Consider the following 22,933-nt stretch of genomic DNA (forward strand, 5'->3'; position numbering starts at 1 on the left):
TCCCAAAAAATGTTAATTTTTGTTAAATTTTGTTAAAGGGCATATGAAGACCTCATTAAAAAAAAATTAGACTTTTCTTACCATTTTTTCACGGGTCGGGCCTTAATAGGTTTAATGAGCTTTGGTCCAGAGAAGACAGCGCTGGTTCTGGATCCTGTTCACATCCGGCTTCTTCTTTGCATGATGGAGCTTTGACCTGCTTTTGTGGATTTCAGGGTGAACTGTGTTCACATACAATGATTTCTGAAAGTCTTCCTGACTGCATGCAGTGGTTTCCAGTAGAGAATCATGTCTGCTTTTAATGCAAAAAATCACAAGCATCCAGTTTAACCTTCAGCCTTGTCCCATGCACACAGAGACTCTTTCTGATTCTCTGAATCTTTTTTTATACACTGTAGATGGTGGGATCTTCAAAGTCTTCACAATTTTACATTGAGGAACATTTTTCTGATATTATTCCACAATCTTTAGAGCCAGTTTGTCTCAGATTGATGAACTTCTGTCCATCTTTCCATCTGAGACTCTGCCTCTCTAAAATGCTCCTTTCATGCCTAGTCATGTTACTGACCTGTTGCCAGTTAACCTGATTAGTTGCCAAATGCTCCTCCAGTTGTTTTTGATATGTAGCAATTTCTTTTCCAGCCTTTTGTTGCTCCCGTTCCAACCTTTTTACAGAAATGTCTCTGTTTCAACATCTGATGTTGTTTATGTTCTACTGGGAATAAAATGGGAGAGATTTGCAAATCATTGTATTATGTTTTTATTTACATTTCACAGCGTCCGTATGTTATTGAAATTCAGGCTGAATCACACGCTGACTTATTTGTTCATCAGTTGTCTCAAATGTCCCATGGACTCTGTGATCTCATACACCTAAATGGCTGAAGAGGTGCTTGACTTGAAAAATGTGGTGCTTTAAAAAGACGGGACTTCAGGGATTCAAAGGGCTCATAGGATGCTGGGGAAATCAGCTACAGAGGAGATTAACACACACACACACACACACACACACACACAAAAACCCTCTGCATCTCTGGTCTTTCTTTTCTCGCCTCTGTTGCCGCAGTGCAATTACTTCTGGCTTCTGGAGCGGCCACCCTTGATATTTAGCATCACTCCCAGCCTCCTCCTCCATCTCAACCTGCAGCCGACTTGCACTTATCAGGAAGGCTGGCCATAATTGGTTCCATTGTGGGAGGCTGTTGCTTTATGCCAAAGGACCACTAGAAAGGTATTTGGGAGGAGGAAGAGGAGGAGGAGGAAGGAACAAAGTAGAGCAGAACAGAGGATCTTAGCAAGTAAAATTGATGCACACCAGAATAAAAATAATTACAGAGAGCAGACAAAGAGCAGCAGCTCAGACATGTGGGCTGGATGTTGGTCATCAGTGGGGTGAACGGTCCGGTGCACACTCTGCCCATCAGCTGCCTTCCTTAGTTTGCTTTTTATTTTCTAATCCAATCTGCTCCTCCGCAGTCCTGGCACTACATTCCTAATCAACCACACTCAGCCTATGTCAGCTTTTCAGCTATTTGTTTGGAGTTTAACAGGTTTTCAAGACCAAAAAAAGAAAATTTACAGGCTCTAAGGCGTAGGATGAGCTGGAATCACATTCAGGTTTGACTCCCACTTACTTGGCAGAACTAAGGCAATCCTACAATTCCAGCATGAAGTGATGATTCTTATGTGAACTGGGTCACATATTTTTCTTAATCCTACTCTCGTGTCTTTGAATGTGAACAAAGGCTCAGCTTAGATCTCCAACTTTTCTCCTCTCTGGAAACCTGGAGGAGTGGGAGAAACTTGTTTGTAGGGGCATTCAGACTTGAGGAGATCTAGAGGTCAAAAGCGCTGTTTCCACCAAGCAGTTCGGGATCAGACAGTGTGGTGTGGTTTGGTTTCCACAGTCGTCATACATGCAAGACACCTTCCTTCAAATATACTAAAGAAGAATGTGACACAGAAACAAAGCAGGAGAAATGTGGACCTCCAGCAGTTTGTGTTTTTTTTTCTCCTTGGCATGTGGCTTTAAATGACAAAAAATCCAAGGTATATTTAAACATGGAGCTGTTCCCACTTTGTTCTTCAGGAAGTGTTGATTCTTTTAACCAATCCGTGGATTGCAACAAGTACCACCCTTCAGGATCAGATCGGTAAGACTGGAACCAGGACAGAAGGGTCCTCTAAAAGTAGGATGGGTCAGATGTTCTGGCATCTTTTCCAGATTTTGCCTGTGGAAATGCAAAAAAATGGGTACTATTTAAATACATAATTAATTATTTGTTGTTTAAAGTCACATGCCAAGAAGAAAGAACACAAACTGCTGGATGTCTGCTGTTCTTGTCCTTTGTTTCTTCATATATTTCAACACAGGTGTTGCACCATGCAATTACATAGCTGACACATCTAGTGCTATCCAGCTTACACCCAGCCTACTGAGTAAGGGTACAGTTGACTATGGAAATGCAACAAAGATCAGGATTTACAAAACCAAACTACACCAAACTGTCCTGTCCCAAGCTGGACCCCTGTGTGGAAACTGAACTAGAAATTTACATCTGCCAAGCCTCCAAATGGGGGTTAAATTCAGTTTGGCAGGTATAAATAAAAGCTTACTCACCACTTTAGTGGGTGAAGAAATGATGATTCATCTTTGAGACAAATGAAAAAAGCTGACTTCCGTCAGAATGAGATGAATGTTCAGCCGCTGCTGTTCAGCAGGTAGGGGCGGGACTTTAGTTTGATGGGCACACCATGCGGCCTTGCTGGAAACGGGGCTATGGGGACCTCAGTGAAGGGTCCCATAACAGGCTGCCTTGGATCTGATACTTTGGCACCCATCCCAGTTTATTGCCTGTGAAAACGCAAAAAAAAAAAGGGTAGGGACCCAACCTGGACTGACCTCGATCATTGGTGTAAACTTGGCTAAACAGAACTGTAAATAAACCTGGTGGGAGAGAAGACTGAAACTTAGTGGTGAAGTTTCCCAGAAAGTAATCACTAAAGGTGGTGGATCGCCTGTGATGACAGCTGCAGAATCATGATTAGTCAGTTTCAGCTGTTTGGCAATCTGTACTGCAGATGTTAGGTGATCCCTTTCAGAATGGGAACTGAAAACCTCTGTGGTATGTTGCACCTGTAATCAAAGTTGCCTTCCCTGCCTTTGTCATTATGTTCAGACTGTTTGCAGTTAATCTATTACTTTCAGATCAAAATCTGCTCAGTCAATGGTGTTTTATATGTTCAGGAAATGAAGGGGTTTGTGGTGTGCTCAGGGATCTGAGCTGTTTTAGGGAGGACTACATAAACAGGAAGTAGCAGTGGCTGCTTAACAGCTTCTTTCGAGGAGGAGGGGGTGGATGGGGAGGTTGCCACGGTGAATATGAAACTTCCAACATTCACACTCAGAAAAAGCTCAGAATGATGGTTGCATTAAGACCTCAGAAGGAAATGAACCAGATTAACACTGAAAAGATTAAGTTTAGATTGTTTGTTATTCTGCATGTTGAAAACTAATAATGATTCTGATCATCTGCACAGTAACGTGAGAAATCTTCAGCCTGCAGCTTCACATGTCTGAATTCGCCTGTGTGAGAAGAACACCCTGTCACAACAGGATGTGAGATTCCTGACTTAGCTTTGCAGAACATTAAAACTGAACCCTGACTGATGCGTTGGCAGGAATCGTCTGGCTGTTTGCTGAAAGGAGAACCCTATTGTGCTGTTATGAGAGATAATATATCAGGTTTGCCCTATTACTCATCAAGCTAGAGGGTATGCACTTGTAATAAGTTTAGACATGCACATACACACTCTGCATTTCACATACCAACACACCCTTCCGGTATTTGTTATGAAGCAAACTCTCATGTCTGTTAAAAGGACAGATGTTTGAGCAGGAAGCCCCAACACAAAGCACAGCGTGACTCATTGTTGTATTTTGGAGGCTGGAGAATGTACCCTAACATGTCTTTTTTCCCCCCTGCTTCACACATTACAAGTTTTGTTTGCTACATACAAGCCCACCAGATCTGGAGCTGGATGCGTGAGTTTTTGTGTTCTGGAGAACAAAATAAAACATTACACACTTGGCAGCTGCTTTATCAAATTAAAATATTTTTCTCCCTCACTCCCTTCAGTTATCTGTATGACAATTAAAAATGTGCTGCTTGCCTTGCTTGCATACACTGTTAGGGCGGCCTTCTTGGTTTAACAGACATATCTGTGTTATTATCTCATAGTTTTTCCCCATGAGTAATTCCCCTCCTACATCTTCAGTCAGCAACATCTTTCCATGTTTCCTGCCTCCTGGATCCTCTCCTTATCTCCAGGTCTCCCATTCATCCTCTCCTCCCTCTGCTTCAACCACTTAGCTCCCTAAGGAGAAAGTGTAGCTGCTAATCTCTGTTTGCAGCCGGTCTCTCCCCGTCACGACCAATGTGGCATTCTGTATGTCCAGGGAGAAGGAAATGCTTCTCTTCCTGCCCCCAGTAGCCTGGCCTGAAGTCCGTAAATAGAGGCTACCACCAACCACTGTGTTGTCCCCTCTGGAGAACTATATCTGTCCTATCACACAGCACCCTCACTACAACTTCCTGAGGCAAACTACAGAGTGTTGGAGAAGAGATAGGTTAGTGTGTCTATGATATGACAAGTAGTGTTTAGATGTGTTTTTACAGCCAGTTAAGGACAGAACGACGAGATAATGCTAGTAAACTTAAAGTGAGAGCTTTGTACTGTCAGACATCAGGCCGCTTGCCAGTTGTTTCCTGTTGTAGTTTTTCTAGTACATTTTACACCAGTCATGTGAAAACAAATGCTCTTTGAGTTTGTAGCTGGAGCATTTGACGAAAGCAACCGCTAATCAGTGATTCGTGGAAAACTTGAGTGCATGTGTGTGAAGGCAAAGCAGTTTTGTAGCCTAACTTTTATGAGCCTTTTCCTGTTGAAATGGAAAATGCATGCAAAAACACATGTTCATCAGTGTTCATGTATGTGACATTAAGTGTTTTATTTATTTCTTTTGTTAACCTTGAAAAAGAAATATATTGTGTACACCAACCAGCCCTTATTTCAACCATGGACTATCAATTATTGAGACTTACACAGTGATTGCACTCTACGAGACCCAGCTAAAGCTAAATCTTTGCATTAGCCTTTATGAAAACATGCTAACAACAGCTATGCTAACAAGCTGATGTTTAACGTGTAAAATGTTTGTCATGTTGATTTACTTTAGAATTTTACTTGCTATGCTGATATTAGCTGCAAGAAAACATGTTAGCAGTAACTGCGCTAACATGCTGGTGTTTGTTGTTGCCCATTAATCTGGGAAGACTTATAAGGAAGACTTGTAAGGCCATTTCCAAGCTAGTCCACCATTTTACAGTGAATATGAATATTCTCAAGTAGAAAACATTCAAGACAGCTGGCAGTCTACCCAGGAATAGACGTCCCAATAGGTTCACCCAAACTGTGCAATGCTCAGAGAAACTCCAAAAAACCCAAGAGCTACATCCCAGACTACCCAGTATGGTCCAATTAAAGTCTTCTTCAAGTCCTCTTTTGTTGAACCTTAAGAGAGTTGTGCAGAAACAAATGCTGCAAACCTCAATGAACTCAAGCAACAATGTAAAGATGAATGGACCAAAATTCCTCCACATCCCTGCAAGAGACTGATAACATCACAACAAAACAATTACTTTAAGTTATTTCTGCTAAAGGTGCTTCTATAGTCTATCAAATCATGTTCTTCATTTTCACACATTTTCACACACTTCTGCATTTCGGATTAGCTTTTGTTTTATACATAACAGAGTGATATGTTGTGTGCTGTTCATATGATGATATTTTATCGTGTTTGATATGAAAACCTTAGAATTGAAAGTAGGTGGGCTTATTAATTTTTATAAGAGACAAAACAAACTATTTAACAAACTAACAAATCATTTAAATGATCATAGGTAAGTCTTTAAAAACGCTAATTAGAACAAGGTGAGCTGTAGATTTTCCACATCTTTAGAGACTGTAAGAGCAGAGACACCAAAGGCAGCAGTGTGTGTCTAGCCAGAGTATGTGACATTTTCATTGCCCAGTAAAGCAGCAGCATACTGCAGATCCTGCTTGGCCAGGATTGACCAGGCACCTGTCAACTTCCCTTTATCCCCGCTGCGCCCCCATCCCACCCCTTAATCTGCCTGATCGATGGCCCTGGGTCGTCGTCACCAGGCAACCAAGGATGACACCAAAGCTCTCACACTGTGAGCTACTTCCACTCAATCCACTGCTTTACAGCCACAGAAACAGAATCAGAAATGAAACTATGCATAGGGCCGAAAAAAAACAAACAAACAAACAAAAAAAAACAGACAGAGTGAATGTATTGAGGATAAATCAGGCTGAATTCTCCTGAAAGCGCAGAGAGAAAAAAGCTTTCTGGGTTGCGACAAGGCTTGCTTGTCAGGGAGATGATGAATGGTGCATTCGCTTGGAATGGCAAGATAGTATCATCATAGAGACGGGCACAGCTTGTGCCGCAGTGCCAGACTAGACCAGTCAAAAACAGACTCAGCCTTTACAAAGGTGGCACCCTGGAATTTATTATTCAGTCTTTAAGCTTTTGAAGGCTTTCTACAAAGGCACCTCTGCCTTTGTAGAGATGGCCAGTTGTAGACTCTCATTATTGATAATAAATCTGTCATGGTAATATCAACCCATTTTGCTTCCTTCAGTCGTTTACAGATAGTGATAAAGATTTTGCTGACTTTTGTGAGCTGTGTGATGCAGGGGTCCCACAAGCAACAGTGTTATTCTCTGAGGTTTCTCTTTTAGGTTGCAGTTCTGCTTCATAACTTCTGGTTGCGGTGCAGAACTTTTATGTCTATTTATAGCCACTAGGGCATCTTTATTTTAAATTGTGTCTACATTCCTTCTGCATTTTATCTAGTTGTTGCCATAAAATCACACATTTGAAGCTTACTATTCTAGTTCTCATCATCACTGTGACTTTGACTCTTTCTCGCTGTGTGATATTTATCATGACCGAAGAGCTTTCAGATTGTTTTTCCCATCTTTCTCTTTGTTTTCTCTTCTCTCTATTCCCACACAAATGAGCGTTACTGCGACAGCTTGTGAAGCCTGTAATTGAGTGTGTCCACCCACCGTGTTGCAGCAGAGACAGTGCGGTGAAAGGCTTTGTTGTGTCAGGCACAATACATATGTACATATACTTCTCATACCCTTCTCAGGACCACGTCATTCAAAAGCCATTAGTTCAGAGAGGCAGCAGCAGGGAGCACTGATGTTGATTTTATTGTAAAACTTTGCTGGTCGGGTGTCACTATCACACTTCTCAGCACGAGCCACAGTAGTCTCGTTTACCACCAGAATGAGATGTAAACTATAAAAGACAGGAAAAAGTTTCAGACACAGCTAAAGTACATGTACTATGGCATAAAAATAGTCTTCAAAGTCTGATTAAACTCAAACCAGCTTTTCTAAAACCACCTTCAGTCTAAATGTATCTTCAAACTAATGTCATCAACACATTTGATGTATTAAAAACTGAAGTCACATGTGTTTAAATACAGCACTAAAGCATGTCGGGGCAGATAAGTTTTGGTTTCCTGCTGATTGCGCTTGTGGTTTTCTATCTTTGTGTTAGACAAGCCACACATATATCTGTCTGTTTGCCATGTCTGGGTTTAAAGTTCACAGTCAGAAAGCAGGCGTGGATGTAGAAATGCTAATTAGATGTTGTACAGTAACTGCTGAGCCATAACAACCAGCCAATATGACCAAGGTATTTCTGATGTGTTACTCTATGATAGTATTAAATGATATATCACTCATCGTTTCAAGATTATTTTATCAGATAAGACTGGATATTTCCTAATAAGGGGTCGGCTTACGTTGAGCCCTTCCTGGGTGTTGTTGATACTTGGTTGTTGATTGTGTTACGTCACTGTGACTTATGATAATATCAAACACATTTGATATTGTCACAGACCGGAGACTAGGGAAAGACTGACATGAAACAGTGCAGATTTCCACCTTAAACCTAACAAGCAAGCTGCGACTCCAGTAAGAGGCGTAAGATTTCCTAAAGACTTCTGTCTGCGGTTGAAAATCGTTAGGTGTAAGCCCAGCGAAAGACGGACTTTAGCTTGACTACTTGACTTTAAACAGCACCAAATACGAGCATGAAAACATTTTGTGCAACAATCACCCCAACCAGAGCAGAAGAGGCCGGGATGTTTTGATTGATGACCGAACTGTTTATCGGTCATGGTGCTTTGCACTTTACAAATGAAAAACAAGTCAAATCTGACTTGCTATGCCACCCAGCCCTTGATACAGGTATTTTTTTTTATCTCACTTTGACTACTGCAATGTTTTTTCTCTGTCTCTGAGCTTGCAGAGTGATATCCTTACAGACCATCCATAGCACAGCAGTTTGCTGTTTGATCAACCAAAAAGGTCACATGTTACACCACTACTCATTGAACTTCCCTGGCTGCCCATGGCTACCCCGATCAAATTCAAGTCACTCATGCTGCCTGCAGATTGACCTCTGGGTCAACACTCAGTTATCTCAAATCTCATACAGGATTACTGTCCTGTTCCTCCTATAGTAACATTATCAGTTACTGTCATCCCCACTTACAAAGCTGTCTCTGCACAAACTGTTGCCCTTTGTAGCTCAACTATGGTGAAATCAGCTTCCGTCAAACCCATCAGAGCAGAAGTGTCCCTGCCTATCTTCAAGAATCTATGAAGGACTCATTTCTAACACACCAGTACTAACACACACTTCCTTACACTTCTGCACTTCTTTGTACAGCCATACTTCTACTCTGTTCATACTTATACTTTGTGTTTTATTGGGTTTAAATTGATTTGCCACTTTATCTAAGGACCAGGGTTTCTTACTACAATTATGCTCGAAGTTGCTTTAGAAAAATGTAAATGCAAACATAATATAAACTCTGCAGCTTTGAGCGGGATGGAAGATAACATTCAGTTACAGCTGTTAAATTCCAAATTTTTTCCTCATGTTTTGATTTTTTTTATTTGCTTTTTATCTTTTTATGTGTTCAGTGAACATCACAGCAGCCAAACCACACAAAGGAAAACAAGGGAAAAGCAGAGAGAGAGGACAGGGACGATGGAGTCCATATTGTCTGAGCAATCTGCCACGGTGGACGAACTGGTGGAAGCGTGCATCCAAGCCTTTGGTAAGTTTAAATTGGTTATTAAAAATTCAGAAAATGCTCTGCTACGATATTTTACATTTCAGCAGCTGCCCAAAATAGATGGGCTTTAATGATGAAGTTTTGCTTTTAAAGACGAGAAGGGCAATTTGAAGGATGTTTCCTTGGTCCGGATGTTCCTCATGATGCACCCTTGGTACATCCCTTCGGCGGACATGGCTAAGAAGCTTGTGCTCAAGTATCCTTTAACTCTGCTCTACATGTATTGCATGTCATTTGTCTTTGAACACACCAGTTAAAGGCAAGTCGCTAATAAGGATTTTGGGATGGGAGAAGTACCACGAAAAAGAAAGTTTTATAATTATTGTTCTTCCAAATCTCTACAAGTTTAATGAGGTTTGAGAGGAAGTTGAAGACAGATGCAGGTATGATGAAAATCAGCTTGTACCTTGACTTGCGTATCAGATCTCAAGACGAGAGCTGCACTGGCGAGTGCCAGACAAGAATATGCCACCTTGTCAAGTAATGAAGCATTTTCTCTGCCTGACATTTATCCCATCTCATGCTTCTTCTTTCCAGTCTTTGTTCTTTCCATCTGTCATCTCTTAGTCTCCTCCATTCCTCTTGTTTCTCTTTAGCTGGTCTTCTTGATGTGTTTGATTGATGTGTTTTACTGCCTGTGTTGACATTAATAACATCCCTTAGAGAAATCCTATGATTTGGTGAAAAGTACCATTTTAAAACTATATAACAAGCAGGGTCGATAAAAATCTCAAACTTTAAAGGCACTGAACTTGTAAACAGGTCTATTTTCCTATAGTTATCTCATATATGTTCCTATTTGTTTGATCATCTGCCTTTGGGCTTTTTTTTTCCAGGTACTGGATCTCTGAGTTTCCCGCAGAGTTCAATCTGAACCCGGAGCTTGCAGACCAGATCAAAGACTATAAAGACCTCCTGACCACTGAGGGCAATGAAAGCCAGAGTCAGCTCATTGACCTGGACAGTGTGTGAGTGAATTGGCTGTTAAATGCTGTATGTCTGTGTTATGCTGGGCTCACACCAAACGATTTTCACGGTCGCAGACTAAAAACGGAAGTCTTTAGGAAATCTTAGGAGTTTTGCTGGAGTCACAGCGCGCTCCCGTCATCTCGGTCGTTAGGTGTGAGCTGGTAATCTGGCTGTTTAACTTCAATCTTTCTCCAGTCTTGGATCTGTGACAATTTCTAACATGTTAGATATTATCGCAAGTCGCAGTGATGAAACACGATCAAGAAAAAAAAACAGACGAACAAGAAGCGGTGATGAAACGTCGTCGGTGGACCGTCCAGAAAGAGGAGCGGGTGGATATTAGAAGTAAATGTCTGCTGTGGATCATTTATGTGTTACAGTATAATGATCTAACAAATAAGAGAATAAAAACTCATTCATCCCTCCAGATTCTGATGAGTTGGTGTAAAACCTGGTGGAGATGCAAAGCCACACTTAATAATGATGATGTGTAATTCCCTCCTGGAGGGAAACGCTCTCCTTGCTTGCTTTACTGTGTGCAGATCAGCCCTGCTCCATATCAACTGTCCAACATGTCACAAAAAATGCTAAAAGAATCTAGTTGCAGTCTTGTAATTTGTGACCCTATAGATTCACAGTCTTTGTCAAATCTCAGACTGAGACTAGGCTGAGACTTAAGACTCTAAACATTAGTCTTTAGATGTGAGCTGGTAGTCTTCAGAGTCTTGTGCAAATCTTTTACAAGTCTTCTGGTGTAAGCCCAGCCTGTGGATGACTTGTCAATGTCATTTATTCATAAAAAACATTTCTATGTGCCCTCAGTTTTCCTGCTCAGTAAAAAAGGATGAATGTGCAGCTAACTACCCTTCCTAAAATAAATTCTACAGAAAAAGGTGGACAGCAATATTTTGTGGAGGTTTTAATGAGCTTTTTGTATCATTTACTGGGGAAATGATGCGGTTATTTTGGTTTTGCTACTACTTTTTGTTCTGGCTATAAAGGCAGTCCTGGTAAAGTCAGTGAAGAGAAAACAGTTTATTTCTTCTTTCTCTCAGGCCATCATATAAATGGAAACGGCAGGTGACTCAGCGTGTCCCATCTGTGTCCAAGAAAAGGAAAATGTCCCTGCTGTTTGACCACCTCGACTCCTGTGAACTGGCTGAACACCTGACCTACTTGGAGTACAAATCCTTCTGCAAGATCCTGGTCAGTTTGAGCTCAGCTTTCGACGAAGCTGCGTATCTAATGTGATGTTTACATCTCAGGGATTCTTATGATTCTCAGGGAGCTCAGTGTTACATGCCACAACAGCAATGGGAACAGAAAATAACATTCACCAGGCAGTGATTATGCTCGTAGTCTGGAAACATTTTTGCTATAGTTGGAGCCAGAGAGCGATTTAACGTTAGAAGATTAGTTTAATTTATTTTAGATAATATAGTCCATTGTGGTGGCAACAAAATGGTGGCAGTGAGATTTCTCCAAACTATTGAGTCTCCTCTGAAATAAATTCTACATTAAAATGAATTAAAAAAAAAAAAAAAAAAAATCTTTCCTGCTTGTGTAATTGTGCGTTAATGGACTATTTTTGCATTCAGATCACATGCAAAGTAAAGTATTTCTGGAATTGACTGATTATTGTGATTAAATGTTAATCATCCATGAGGCTGGGGAAACAGTCATCAAAAACAAATACCAGCGGACCTGCAAATTACAGTAAAATTACCATTACAAATTATCACTACAATAAAACAAAAACCTCTAATGACATGACAGAGTGCAACTTTTTGTCTTGGTTGCACTGGTGCGTCTAACATTTCTCAGGTCTAGATGTAGGACATTTAACTCCCCGAAGGTCTATCTGTGTATTCTTTGTTCATTCCCTCCTTACGCAAGCACAGGGTAGAATTTCCTATCCCAGCAATTAACAGGCGAGAGGCAGGGTACATCCAAGACATGCCGCCAGTCCATCGCAGGGCCAATACAGAGACATAAAAACCTCTCACACATTTACGCTTGCTCCTAAGAAGAATTTAGAAATGACTAATTAACCTGGAGGAAGCCGAAGTACCCGGTCAGAACCCATGCATACATATGATATATGATACATGATGTATCATCATATATAATATATTATTTATAATCATATGTCACATAAAATGTAATATATATAATTATATATCATATATAATATATCTTCATTTATTATATATAATATATCATTCATTCATTCATTCTGTATACTGCTTAGTCCAGTTCAGGGTCGCTGGGAAGCTGGAGTCTCTCCCAGCAATTAGCAGGCAAGAGACAGGTCAGTTGCAGATAAAATATCATCATATATAATATTTTTATATAATACAAAATATATCATCATACATAATATATATCAGGGGTGCCACAGTACAAGAGTTACTATCCTGCAACGTCTTTATGCATCCCTACTCCAACACACCTGAATCAAATGGCTGAATTCCCTAATGCAGTGTTTCTCAATCCTGGTCCTCGGGGACCACTGCCCTGCATGTTTTAAAGGTATCCATCTTTAACACACCTGACTCAAATAATTGACTCAGTAGCAGGCTTGCAAAAAACTTGACAGGCAGTTATATTCATCTGAATCAGGTGTACTGGAGTTGGACAAAACTAAAACATGTAGGGCAGTGGTCCCTGAGGACCAGGATTGAGAAACACTGCCCCAATGCATGTGATTCAGCTCTGCAGAGGACTAGTAATGAGCCATTTATAGAATTCAGGTGTGTTGGAGAAGGGACCATCTACAAGTTGCAGGATAACTCTGAATGACTACAGTTGGCCATCTGTGACATATATCATAATATATATGTTAGGAAAATTCCTCACATGAACGACAGGCACTCAGATCGGTGAAAAGACACAGCTGTTTACTGCGATCACAGGAGTTCAAACACAACCAGAAGACAAGTAAAAACTCAGGCCAGCCGACAATGTTAGAACTCAAGTCCAGTCTCAGGACACATACTTATATAGCCCATTCCCCTGGGAACAATGGTCCCTCTTGGCCTCTGGTGCTGGACCATTGGAGTGAGGTCCATGTTGACCGACCACAGAAGAAGGCAATAAAGTCCTTTGATGTGTTTCTACAACTGTATTCACTCCCAGGGGCTCTAAAGGTAACAGTGTCCTGTAAAAACAGTCCTGATCACAAGCTTTAATGACTAGCTGTGTCTCTCACAGATGGTCACTTTCTCATCAATACATTATTTTCCCATCAATATAATATATAATATGTATTACAGGGCTACTCAGTTCAGTCCTACAGGGGCCGCAATCCAGCAGGTTTTCCATGTATCCCTGCTCCAACGCACCTGACTCAAGTTATTGAGTCATCGTGATAGGCTGTTAGATTGATTTGTTTTGATTCAGGTGTGTTGAAGCAGGAATAAATTGACAACCTGCTGGATTGCGGCCCTCTCAGGAACGAATTGAGCAGCCCTGTAATATATTATATATCATCACATATATAATGTAATATTCTGCATAATATATCATTATATATACATATATGATAAATAAATATATATTATAATTTATAAATATAAATACATATATGATATATGATGATGTACAAAATATTGTGTCATAAAATATTTATTATATCATAAGTCTTTGTATATAATATATCATAATCTATATGAACAATCACTGGGTTGTGATTGTTTTTCTTTAAATAGATGACATTTCTGAAAAGCTTCTCCTTTTAGTTTCAGGACTACCACAGCTTTGTGATGCACGGCTGCACGGTGGATAACCCCATCCTGGAGCGCTTCATCACGCTCTTTAACAGCGTCTCCCAGTGGATCCAGCTTATGGTGCTCAGCAAGCCCACTGCCCCACAGAGAGCTGCTGTCATCGCCCATTTCATCAGAGTGGCACAGGTCTGTTTGCTCAGGCTCATAAGATCAGCTTCAAGAAAGCTGTGAGGTTCAGGAAGCAAAGACAAGCAGACCAAGAGAAGGTGATTGCCTGGGGCCAGAGAGGAAGAGGAGGAGTTGTGAAAAAGAAGAAAATGTGTGTGTGTGTGTGTGTGTGTGTGTGTGTGTGTGAGAGAGAGAGTAGGTGGTGGGATTAAGCATTTCTGTGAAAACCAAGAAATACAGAGGGAAGGGGAAGAGTCCCTCTGGAGCTTCACTAAGATGTGCACAGTCAATATTAAGCACATGATTTCCCATTAGATGGTTCTAATTGTGAGTAAAAGAAAAACAGTAGTTAAGACCCAGATTTTGTCTCAAACTGCCATCATGTGGACGCCAAATGTCTCCTTTTCTTTTCCTATTTAATTGTGTTTGCTATAGACATTGCTGTATCAATCACATTATATAACTTTTGCTCAAAATTTTCAATTATGTTTGGCCAATGTACTGATGCAAAGTCAACCTTGAGATTTTAAACCAACCTCTGTTCTGTTTCTCGCAGCAGCTGCAGACAGCTGCTTTAGCATTTTGCAGCCACTTAAGAGTCAGTATTGGAAATACGTGGGATATTCTGAGCTGTGGACTTCTCTTCGTTATGTTGCTGTTGTTGATGCTACTTTAGCTTTGCTCTGAGTATAAACATATACTTGTCTGGGTTATTCACTTGTACTTATTTGCTATTTATCTTCTTTGATGTTTCATCTCTTCCTTATGAAATCAGATCATGATAGCCATAGTTGTCTTTCTCAGCTTGAGCTAACTTTAAGCCAAGAGAATAAATAGGATCCATCCAGCTCAGTGTGTTACTCTTTTAGTCTAGTTTTTTCTAATTATCCCTTCTTTGATAAAGATAATACACGTTTAAATAACATGGTTAGAGTTCCAATTGAGGTACATTACTAACTTAGGGTGACAAAATATATATAAAATTGCTTGTGACTACTATTATATTCCATCAAAGTTTTTTAAGGCATGGATGTCCAATTCCTGTCCTCAAGGGCCACTATCCTTCAGTTTTTAGATATTTCCGTGTTTCAGCTTACCTGATTCAAATTAACTGTACCTCCCCAGCAACTTGTAAATGTCTGCACAGGCCTTTTATTAATCTCTCCATCCATTTGAATCAGGCACGTTGAACCCTGGTCTTCGAGGGCAGCATTTTTAAGGTTTTAGATGTCTCCCTGCTCCAACACATCTGATTCAAATGAAAGCTTATCAAGTTCTGCTCAGTGACTCGTTTATTTGAATCAGGTGTGTTGAAACAGGGAAACAGCTCACACTTGCAGGGCATGGGAAATTGAGGACCAGAGTTCCCCACCCCTGATCTAAAACCTGCAGGGTAGTAGCCCTTGAGGACTGGAACTGGAACTGGACCTGGTGTAGGGGTAGAGTTCCATCTCACTGTTTCCAACAATAGCCTACAACATTTTCAAATTTAAAGTCTTTGTCTCTTTAAAGTTTTGCTATTCCAACAAGAAATGGTTGACTAAAACTCATGGTCAGTCTAACAAACCTAATTACATAAGATTTTTAATCCTTCTAAAGCTAGTATGTCGTCTACTTTACAATAAAGGAAGCTAATGGTAGAAAAGACATTGACTATGCCAGTACTCTGGTCACGTGTTATCAAACAGAACATTAAATTTGGCTAATGATCTATCACCAATAGCCCTGCAGGTTGAACTGCTGTCTGTTGATGAAACTGGGTCAGAAGTATCAATGCATTGGCTTTTTACATGAACTTTTCTTTCCAATATTTTGTTGTTTTTAAAGAACAAATGATTGATTTTATGATCTTGAATGAGGCAAGGCACAGAGCTCTGTGGATGTTGGCTGGGTGATCAGTCTAGAGATCAATGTTCTACTGCCTTCTGTCTTTAAAAGATAAATGACATTTGCATAGCGTGTTTATTCTGGTCCCCAGTCCTGGTCCTCAAAGCCTACTACCCTGCAGGTATTAGATGCATCCCTGTTGCAACACGCCAGATTTAAATTAAATGGATTTCTGACAAGCTCTGCACAAGTCTGCTGTTGAGCCATTAATTTGAGTCAGGTGTGGTGATGCAGGGAAACATCAAAAGTCTGCAGGCCTTGATGACCGGAGTTGGAGATCTGGTGACTGTGGAGGCCACTGGAGTCCAGTGAACTCATAGTCATGTTTTAGAAAGCAGGTGGAGATGATGTGAGGTTTGTGACATGGTGTATTATCCTGCTGGAAGTAGCCATCAGAAGATGCTCCACTGTGGTCATAAAGGGATGGACATGGTCAGCAACAATACTCAGGTAGGCTGTGGTGGTTAAACCAGGTCACATTGGTACAAAGGCTTTGGTTGTCATGCAGTGACCCAGACGAAAAAGTTGCATAGGGTTGGTCAGGATGCTGCTGGACAGCTGCGACTCCAGAAATGCACATAATAAATTTGACTGTCGGAAGACAGAGTTTTAAGGTCAGTAAGTTACGGGTGGGTCTTTAAGTTGTTTTATTTTTTTGTTTTGTTTTTTTTTTTTACTTAACAGCTTCAAATAAAGGTAAACATTTCCCTACACCATATTACTCTCAATAATTTGAATAACCATAAATGTCTATATGTATTGATCAAAATAAAATCCTTAAAATGTATTAAAATGTGGCATAGAGAGCGATGCTGGGAAAATTGGTCCTAAGACCCCCCCTCACCATTATACCGCCAGCCTGACTCATTGCTAAAAAGCAGGATGGATCCATGCTTTCATGTTATTTACACCAAATTCTTCTCTTGTCCAGTTTTGGTGAGCCTGTGTGAATTGTAGCCTCAAGTTTTCCAGTTAATATCTGTCATGAATCATCAAATCAACACACGTCATCATGCTGTTAGTTAGACCCACTCTTTCTGGTCAGGTATCCTGCACCAGCTACACGTGCTTGTCCAAACATGTTCATGACCAGCTACAAAACCTGCCAGACGAGGCTTTAAATGGACAAATCATTTCGAGATCCATCAATCTTTTATTTGCAGCTCATCAAGTGTATTCAGCTGTAGTAATCTACAGGCCAAGATGCTCCATCCTAATCAGAACATAACCTCGTCTGTCCCACAAATAAAAAACAGGCATTAACTTCCATTAAATAGTTCTCTAACCATTTGTTTAGGGTCTCTCAGCCTTTAACTAAACAAACATTTATTTAAATGGCATCCTGGGCTTCACTGTGGTTGGTTTCATCTTGGCTTGATGCTATTTGCCAGAAGGGCTGAGTTTTTCCTCAATTCACTCATCTGTAGTGTAAAAAGGGAGTTTCAGTCAACCACAGAAAGAGCACAAGTATTTCCATTTTAATAGGCTGCAGTGCTGTGTGAATGCATCCTCATTATTTGTTTTCATCATTATAAGAAGTCTCATACTACTACCATTATTATTATTATTATTATTATTATTATTATTATTATTATTATTATTATTATTTCATTTTCTATCTGCAGGTATCAGTCATTCATGATTTATTCAGCAGAGCCTCAGCAGGTTTCCTCACCTCTCTCTGTCAGAATACATCAATGCTCCATCACCTAGAGCTCTTGTCAAGGGAGCCAAGCGGAGCTCTCCCAAGTGTCTCCCACTCATTGATAATGATCACTTTGACTTGTTCTAGTGTTTCATGAAGCTGTGACACTGTAGGGGATGTGAACAGATGCTGGCGATGACCAGAGGAACAACTACATATCAGTTCTGCTGATTGATTATGTACTGGACTTTCTGTGAATTTTTCAATTAGGTGTATGAGAAATATCTGTAGGACAAGGTCTGCAAAAAAGCAGCCCTAAACACATCCAGCCTTGAAGCGGATGGGCTACAGCAGCAGACAACCGCCAGAACTGGACATTAAAAGATAGAAAAACATTGCTGGTCTGATGAGTCTCCATTTCAGCTCCACATTCAGATCCTAGGCTCAGAATTTAGTGGAAACCTGAAAACATGGATCCATCCTGCCTTGGATCAATGCTTTAGGCTGCTGGTGGTGTGATGGTGTGGGGGATATTTTCTTGGCCCACTTTGGGCCCCTTAGTACCAGCGTGGCCTGGTTTAACCACCACAGCCTAGTTGCTGACCATGTCCATCCCTTCATGACCACAGTGAAGCATCTTTTGATGCTACTTCCAGCAGGATAATGCACCATGTCACAAAGCTCAGATCATCTCCACCTGCTTTCTTGAACATGACAATGAGTTCACTGGACTCCAACGTCCTCCACAGTCATCAGATCTCAATCCAACAGAGCAGCTTTGGGATGTGGTAGAATGAGAGATTCTCATCATGGATGTGCAGCAACTGTGTTGAGACTCTGAGGATGTTTCCAACACCTTGTTGAATCTATGACACAACAATTAAAGCTTTTCTTAGGGTAAAAGAGGGTTTATACTAGTGAGGTGGACCTAATAAAATGGCCAGTGAATCTATGTGAAAGAGTGTATTTTAGTTCAATTCATGGTGTTTTTGAAATGTAACCAAATACTCTTGTATGGCTCATGGATTGTGGAAGGGTTGCACAACCTGCTATGATTCGATTATTGTTGCATTTCAGTTCTTACTAAGATGCAAGCAAGGCAGGGTCCTACATTTTAATTAGATCTTGAAATACTTCTTAAATAGCACTTGAAAAATTTGTGTAAAGTCTGTAGTTGCTGTTCCTTTATTTTCAAATTAATTAGAACACAATTATGTTAATAAATATTTTTTTCTCTTTCAAATACTCAGCTTGTCTCCCTTTAGTTTTTAAATAGCATAAAAGGAGCTAGTATATGTGGTTGTTCCTAAAAACATATCTGGAATCTATTCTGTATAGATTATTAGTCATGTCATTCATACATTATCAGCGATCATATTAACTGATGTCTGACAGACACCATCCCACAATAATTCTTGTTTAATTTAAAACAGCTTCAACCTTTGTTAAGTAGAAAAAGTATTGGCACATGCAGGGACAAAAATGAAGTTCAAGCTGGTTTCGGATGTATTTCGAGGCAGCACAGAAGGCAGTCTTAAAGCACTTGACATTTCGAAAGCTTCCCTCAGGGTGCGCTGGTTGTGTGGCCTGATGGCTCCCTACGGGGAATGCCTCGTGTTCATTTTCTTGACTGCAATTAATATTATTAAAAATATAGCTTTTTTTTCCACAATGCAAATCTCAGTTGCAAATTCTTTGTTTAAACACAGCATACCTTCCCTTTCTCACAGCCCTGTTGCAGATTGTTGCATATTTTTCCACATCCTTTCAGGAAGAGCTGACGAGGAAATGTTTCTCCAGCTTTATTGATGCTCATGTGCACGTGTGATGCAGCTAAAAGTCATACTCGGAAATTTAGGGGCTGCCTTTAACGCACTGATTTGCAAATTGATTCCGAAAGGGTGTTTGTGATGGATCAAATGATCCCCTGTGGCAGCCCCTCCCCCCCAACTTAATTTGCAGTGAGATGCCAGCAGGTTGAAGGGCATCGTGGAGCCCTGCAGAGTGCCATTCATTAAGAGTTGGCCAAACTTTGATAGAGAAAGGAGGGAAAGCTCATAGGGAACACGTTAGATTAATGTGCTGAGGTGTTTTTCAGCTGTGTGCCAGTTTTCCATATATGTGAAGCATGAACTTTTTATTACATCTGTCTGCCTTTCTGTGCAACCCCAATTCCAAATATGTCAGGACACTGTGTAAAATGTAAAATAAAAACAGAATGTAACGATATGTAAATCTCATGAACCCAGATTTTATTTCCAAAAGAAGATAAACAACATACCAGATGTTGAAACTGAGACATTTTATCATTTCATGGAAAATATGAGTTGATAGTGAATCTGATGGCAGCAACATGTCTGTAAAAATTATGTAATGTTTAGCATTGTGTAGCATCCCCTCTTCTTTTAACAGCTGTCTGCAAACATCTGGGGAGTGAGGAGACAGGCTGCTGGAGTTTTAGGAGAGGACTGTTGTCCCATTCTGGTCTGATGCAGGATTCTAGCTGCTCTACAGTCCTGGACCTTGGTTGATGGATTTCTGCTTCCATGAAGCTCCAGATGTGTATTGGTGAAAGGTCTGGACTGCAGGCAGGCCAGTTCAGCAGCCGGACTCTTCTCCTGTGAAGCCATGCTGCTGTGATGGATGCAGGATGTGGTTCAGCATTGTCTTGCTGAAATCTGCGCGGCCTTCCCTGAAAGAGACGTTGTCTGGATGGGAGCAGATGTTTCTCTAAAACCTCCATGTACTTTTCAGATGAAGCTTCACAGATGTGGAAGCTGCCCACGCCATAGGCACTAATGCAGCCCCATCCCATCAGAGATGCAGCTTTTCACCTGTCCACTGATAACAAGCTGGATGCTCCCTCTCCTCTTTAGTCTGCAGGACACGCGGCCCATGCTTTCCAAAAACTAGTTCACAATTTCATCCATCTGACCACAGAACAGTTTTCCACTTTGGCTCAGACCATTTAAATGAGCTTTGGTCCAGAAAAGAAGAGAAGATTTGCTGCCATCAAATTAGAAATTAGCTCATATTTTCTATGAAAAGATAAAAAGTCTCAGTTTCAACATCTGATGTTTCTATTCCAGTGGGAATAAATACAGGTTAAATACTGTTTTTATTTTTATTTTGCATTCCAGCATCCCACTTGTTGGAACTGTACAGTCCTTCATTTTTCCTAAAATAGTTTCTCATGGCCGACTTTCTTTTGGCAGTGATTTACAAAATCACAACTCTTCCCGTTTTCACCTTCTCTCTAAATATTTCTCCGTCTCTCTGTTGACAGAAGCTGCTGCAGTTGCAGAACTTCAACACTCTGATGGCGGTGGTGGGCGGCCTCAGCAACAGCTCAATCTCTCGTCTGAAAGACACACAGACTCACATCAGTGCAGAGACCAACAAGGTGCAGTAGCTGCGCTCATCCTCCCAGTCATCCCTGATCTATTTCTGGCATTCGCAGCCAAAACCCTGCCAGACAAATCCAATGTTCACCACACATCGATGCACTTAGCTAACATGTGATATTGAATCTTGATTCTGCAAACCACATCTCCTGTGTGAGCTGCCAGGCTGCTCAGCAGTGCCCATTACTCCTACGTCGTGTCTTTTTAGAGCTATGAGTTTCAGCCACTCGACTAGAAAGTTGGATGCAACAGTTGGGGGAGTTACAGTGTCTGTTTGGTTATGTAACTCCATCTGGATCAAAGTTTCACTGAAAATTTGTGCTTCTTCTTCAGAAATCTCCCTAGAGACTATGTAAAACTCTCTGTTTGATCACCCTGATGTCATTCCTTTCCCTTAAAATGTATTTTATTCCATTTGTGTTCACTCAACAACAGGTTTTTAACAACTTAATCGAGCTGGTGACCTCATGTGGAAATTACAGCCACTACCGTAAGCGTTTCTCTGAGTGCTCGGGATTCAGATTCCCCATACTCGGTGTTCACCTAAAAGACCTGATCGCCGTGCACGTGGCGCTGCCGGACTGGGCTGACAAAGAGAAAACTCGGGTCAACCTGGCAAAAACCCAGCAGCTGTACGCCATCCTCCAGGAGCTGGCGCTCATCCAGACCACGCCGCCCAACATCGATGCGAACACAGACCTGCTCAACTTGCTCACGGTGAGTGTAGAGACTGGAAGGAATGGGTCCAAGATAATGATTTGTTTGAGCAGCTGCATGAGGAAAATCACATCCTGAGTAAGAGGGATGAAAGCTGGTTTGTCTTTATGAAGCGCAACAGAAAAAAAAGCATTTCCTGATCAGAAAAATGTTTAAAAATACGAACGAGTGGGTGAAATGGTCAGACGTTTGTCTGGATCGTGTTCAGACACACTGTTGCAGCCAGATGGGACAAATCTGTGCACAGACTTTGATTCTATGTAGCCAAAATATTCACAAAACAAACCTTTGATTGCAATGTATTCAAATGAAATCAGAACAGTGAGAGAATCACTTTCAGAGGAAAAAGAAGTTGCTTTTAACATGCAGAATTTCTGTTATTTAAAGTTTAAATCTGATCACACAGAGAGGAAATGGTTTAACTAAAAACTACAGGTTGTTTACTCTAAATTTCAAATTTAGATGATTTTTTCTAAAGTAAATGAAACCCTAAGGATAAGCCCTGACACCCCTGTCCAGTACAGTCGCAGGTTAGTTTAAAAGGAATCAAAACACATTTGTTTTGTTTTTTTGTTTGTTTTTCTAACTGAAATTTGTGCATTTGAGTAGAGCTGAAACATCTTTTTAATGATTGAAGATGAGTTTGTAGGAATTTAATCAATACCAGGAGAGGAACTTTAATTACAGAAAAATTTTATTGTCTGTTCCTTTTCTGAGTTAAAAATGTTGGCTCTCAGCCGCGGCTTCGAAATGACATTGAATACGATTGATGAAAATCCTTTTTGTTTGCTACCACAGTTCCTGCTCTAATTGCTCAGTTCCATTAGTTTGTTCTGTGTTTAATGATCATTTGCACTTGTGAAAAACGTGTTTCTCGAAGTGAATGAAAGAAAAACCCTCATGATATCTTATTAAAACATAAAAAGCAACCATTCCTCAGAGCATAATTAAGTTATATCAGACTTTTTCCTGTTTGATCTGCTTCTCTCCTTTTTATTGCGCTCTGCTGCAGAGTTCAACATCTGTCAGACACCACAGGCCATTAGAGCAGCAATGGAAACTCCACCAGCAGATAAAAAGCTCCCAATGCACGTTTAAAAAAAAAAAATTAAATCTGTTTGTGTTGAAATGTGACAGTCTTTAAAGTAAATACAGGAAGGT

The 22,933-nt window shown here is 40.6% G+C and overlaps 1 protein-coding gene across 2 annotated transcripts in view; it reads left to right on the forward strand.

Annotated features, from left to right (window-relative positions):
• LOC121639867 (RAS guanyl-releasing protein 2-like) overlaps positions 1-22,933 on the forward strand; it is a 51,846-nt gene that overhangs the window by 4,613 nt on the left and 24,300 nt on the right. For both annotated transcript variants that reach the window (XM_041985444.1, XM_041985445.1), the window contains exons 2-9: positions 9,100-9,236; positions 9,348-9,450; positions 9,678-9,734; positions 10,091-10,222; positions 11,279-11,429; positions 13,964-14,137; positions 20,938-21,054; positions 21,491-21,772. In XM_041985444.1, coding sequence (XP_041841378.1) covers positions 9,167-9,236; positions 9,348-9,450; positions 9,678-9,734; positions 10,091-10,222; positions 11,279-11,429; positions 13,964-14,137; positions 20,938-21,054; positions 21,491-21,772 — 1,086 coding nt within the window. In that variant the 5' untranslated portion in view covers positions 9,100-9,166. The remainder of the gene's footprint in view (positions 1-9,099; positions 9,237-9,347; positions 9,451-9,677; positions 9,735-10,090; positions 10,223-11,278; positions 11,430-13,963; positions 14,138-20,937; positions 21,055-21,490; positions 21,773-22,933) is intronic.

This window comes from Melanotaenia boesemani, chromosome 5 (assembly GCF_017639745.1).
Source record: "Melanotaenia boesemani isolate fMelBoe1 chromosome 5, fMelBoe1.pri, whole genome shotgun sequence".
Classification (NCBI taxonomy): Eukaryota; Metazoa; Chordata; class Actinopteri; order Atheriniformes; family Melanotaeniidae; genus Melanotaenia; species Melanotaenia boesemani.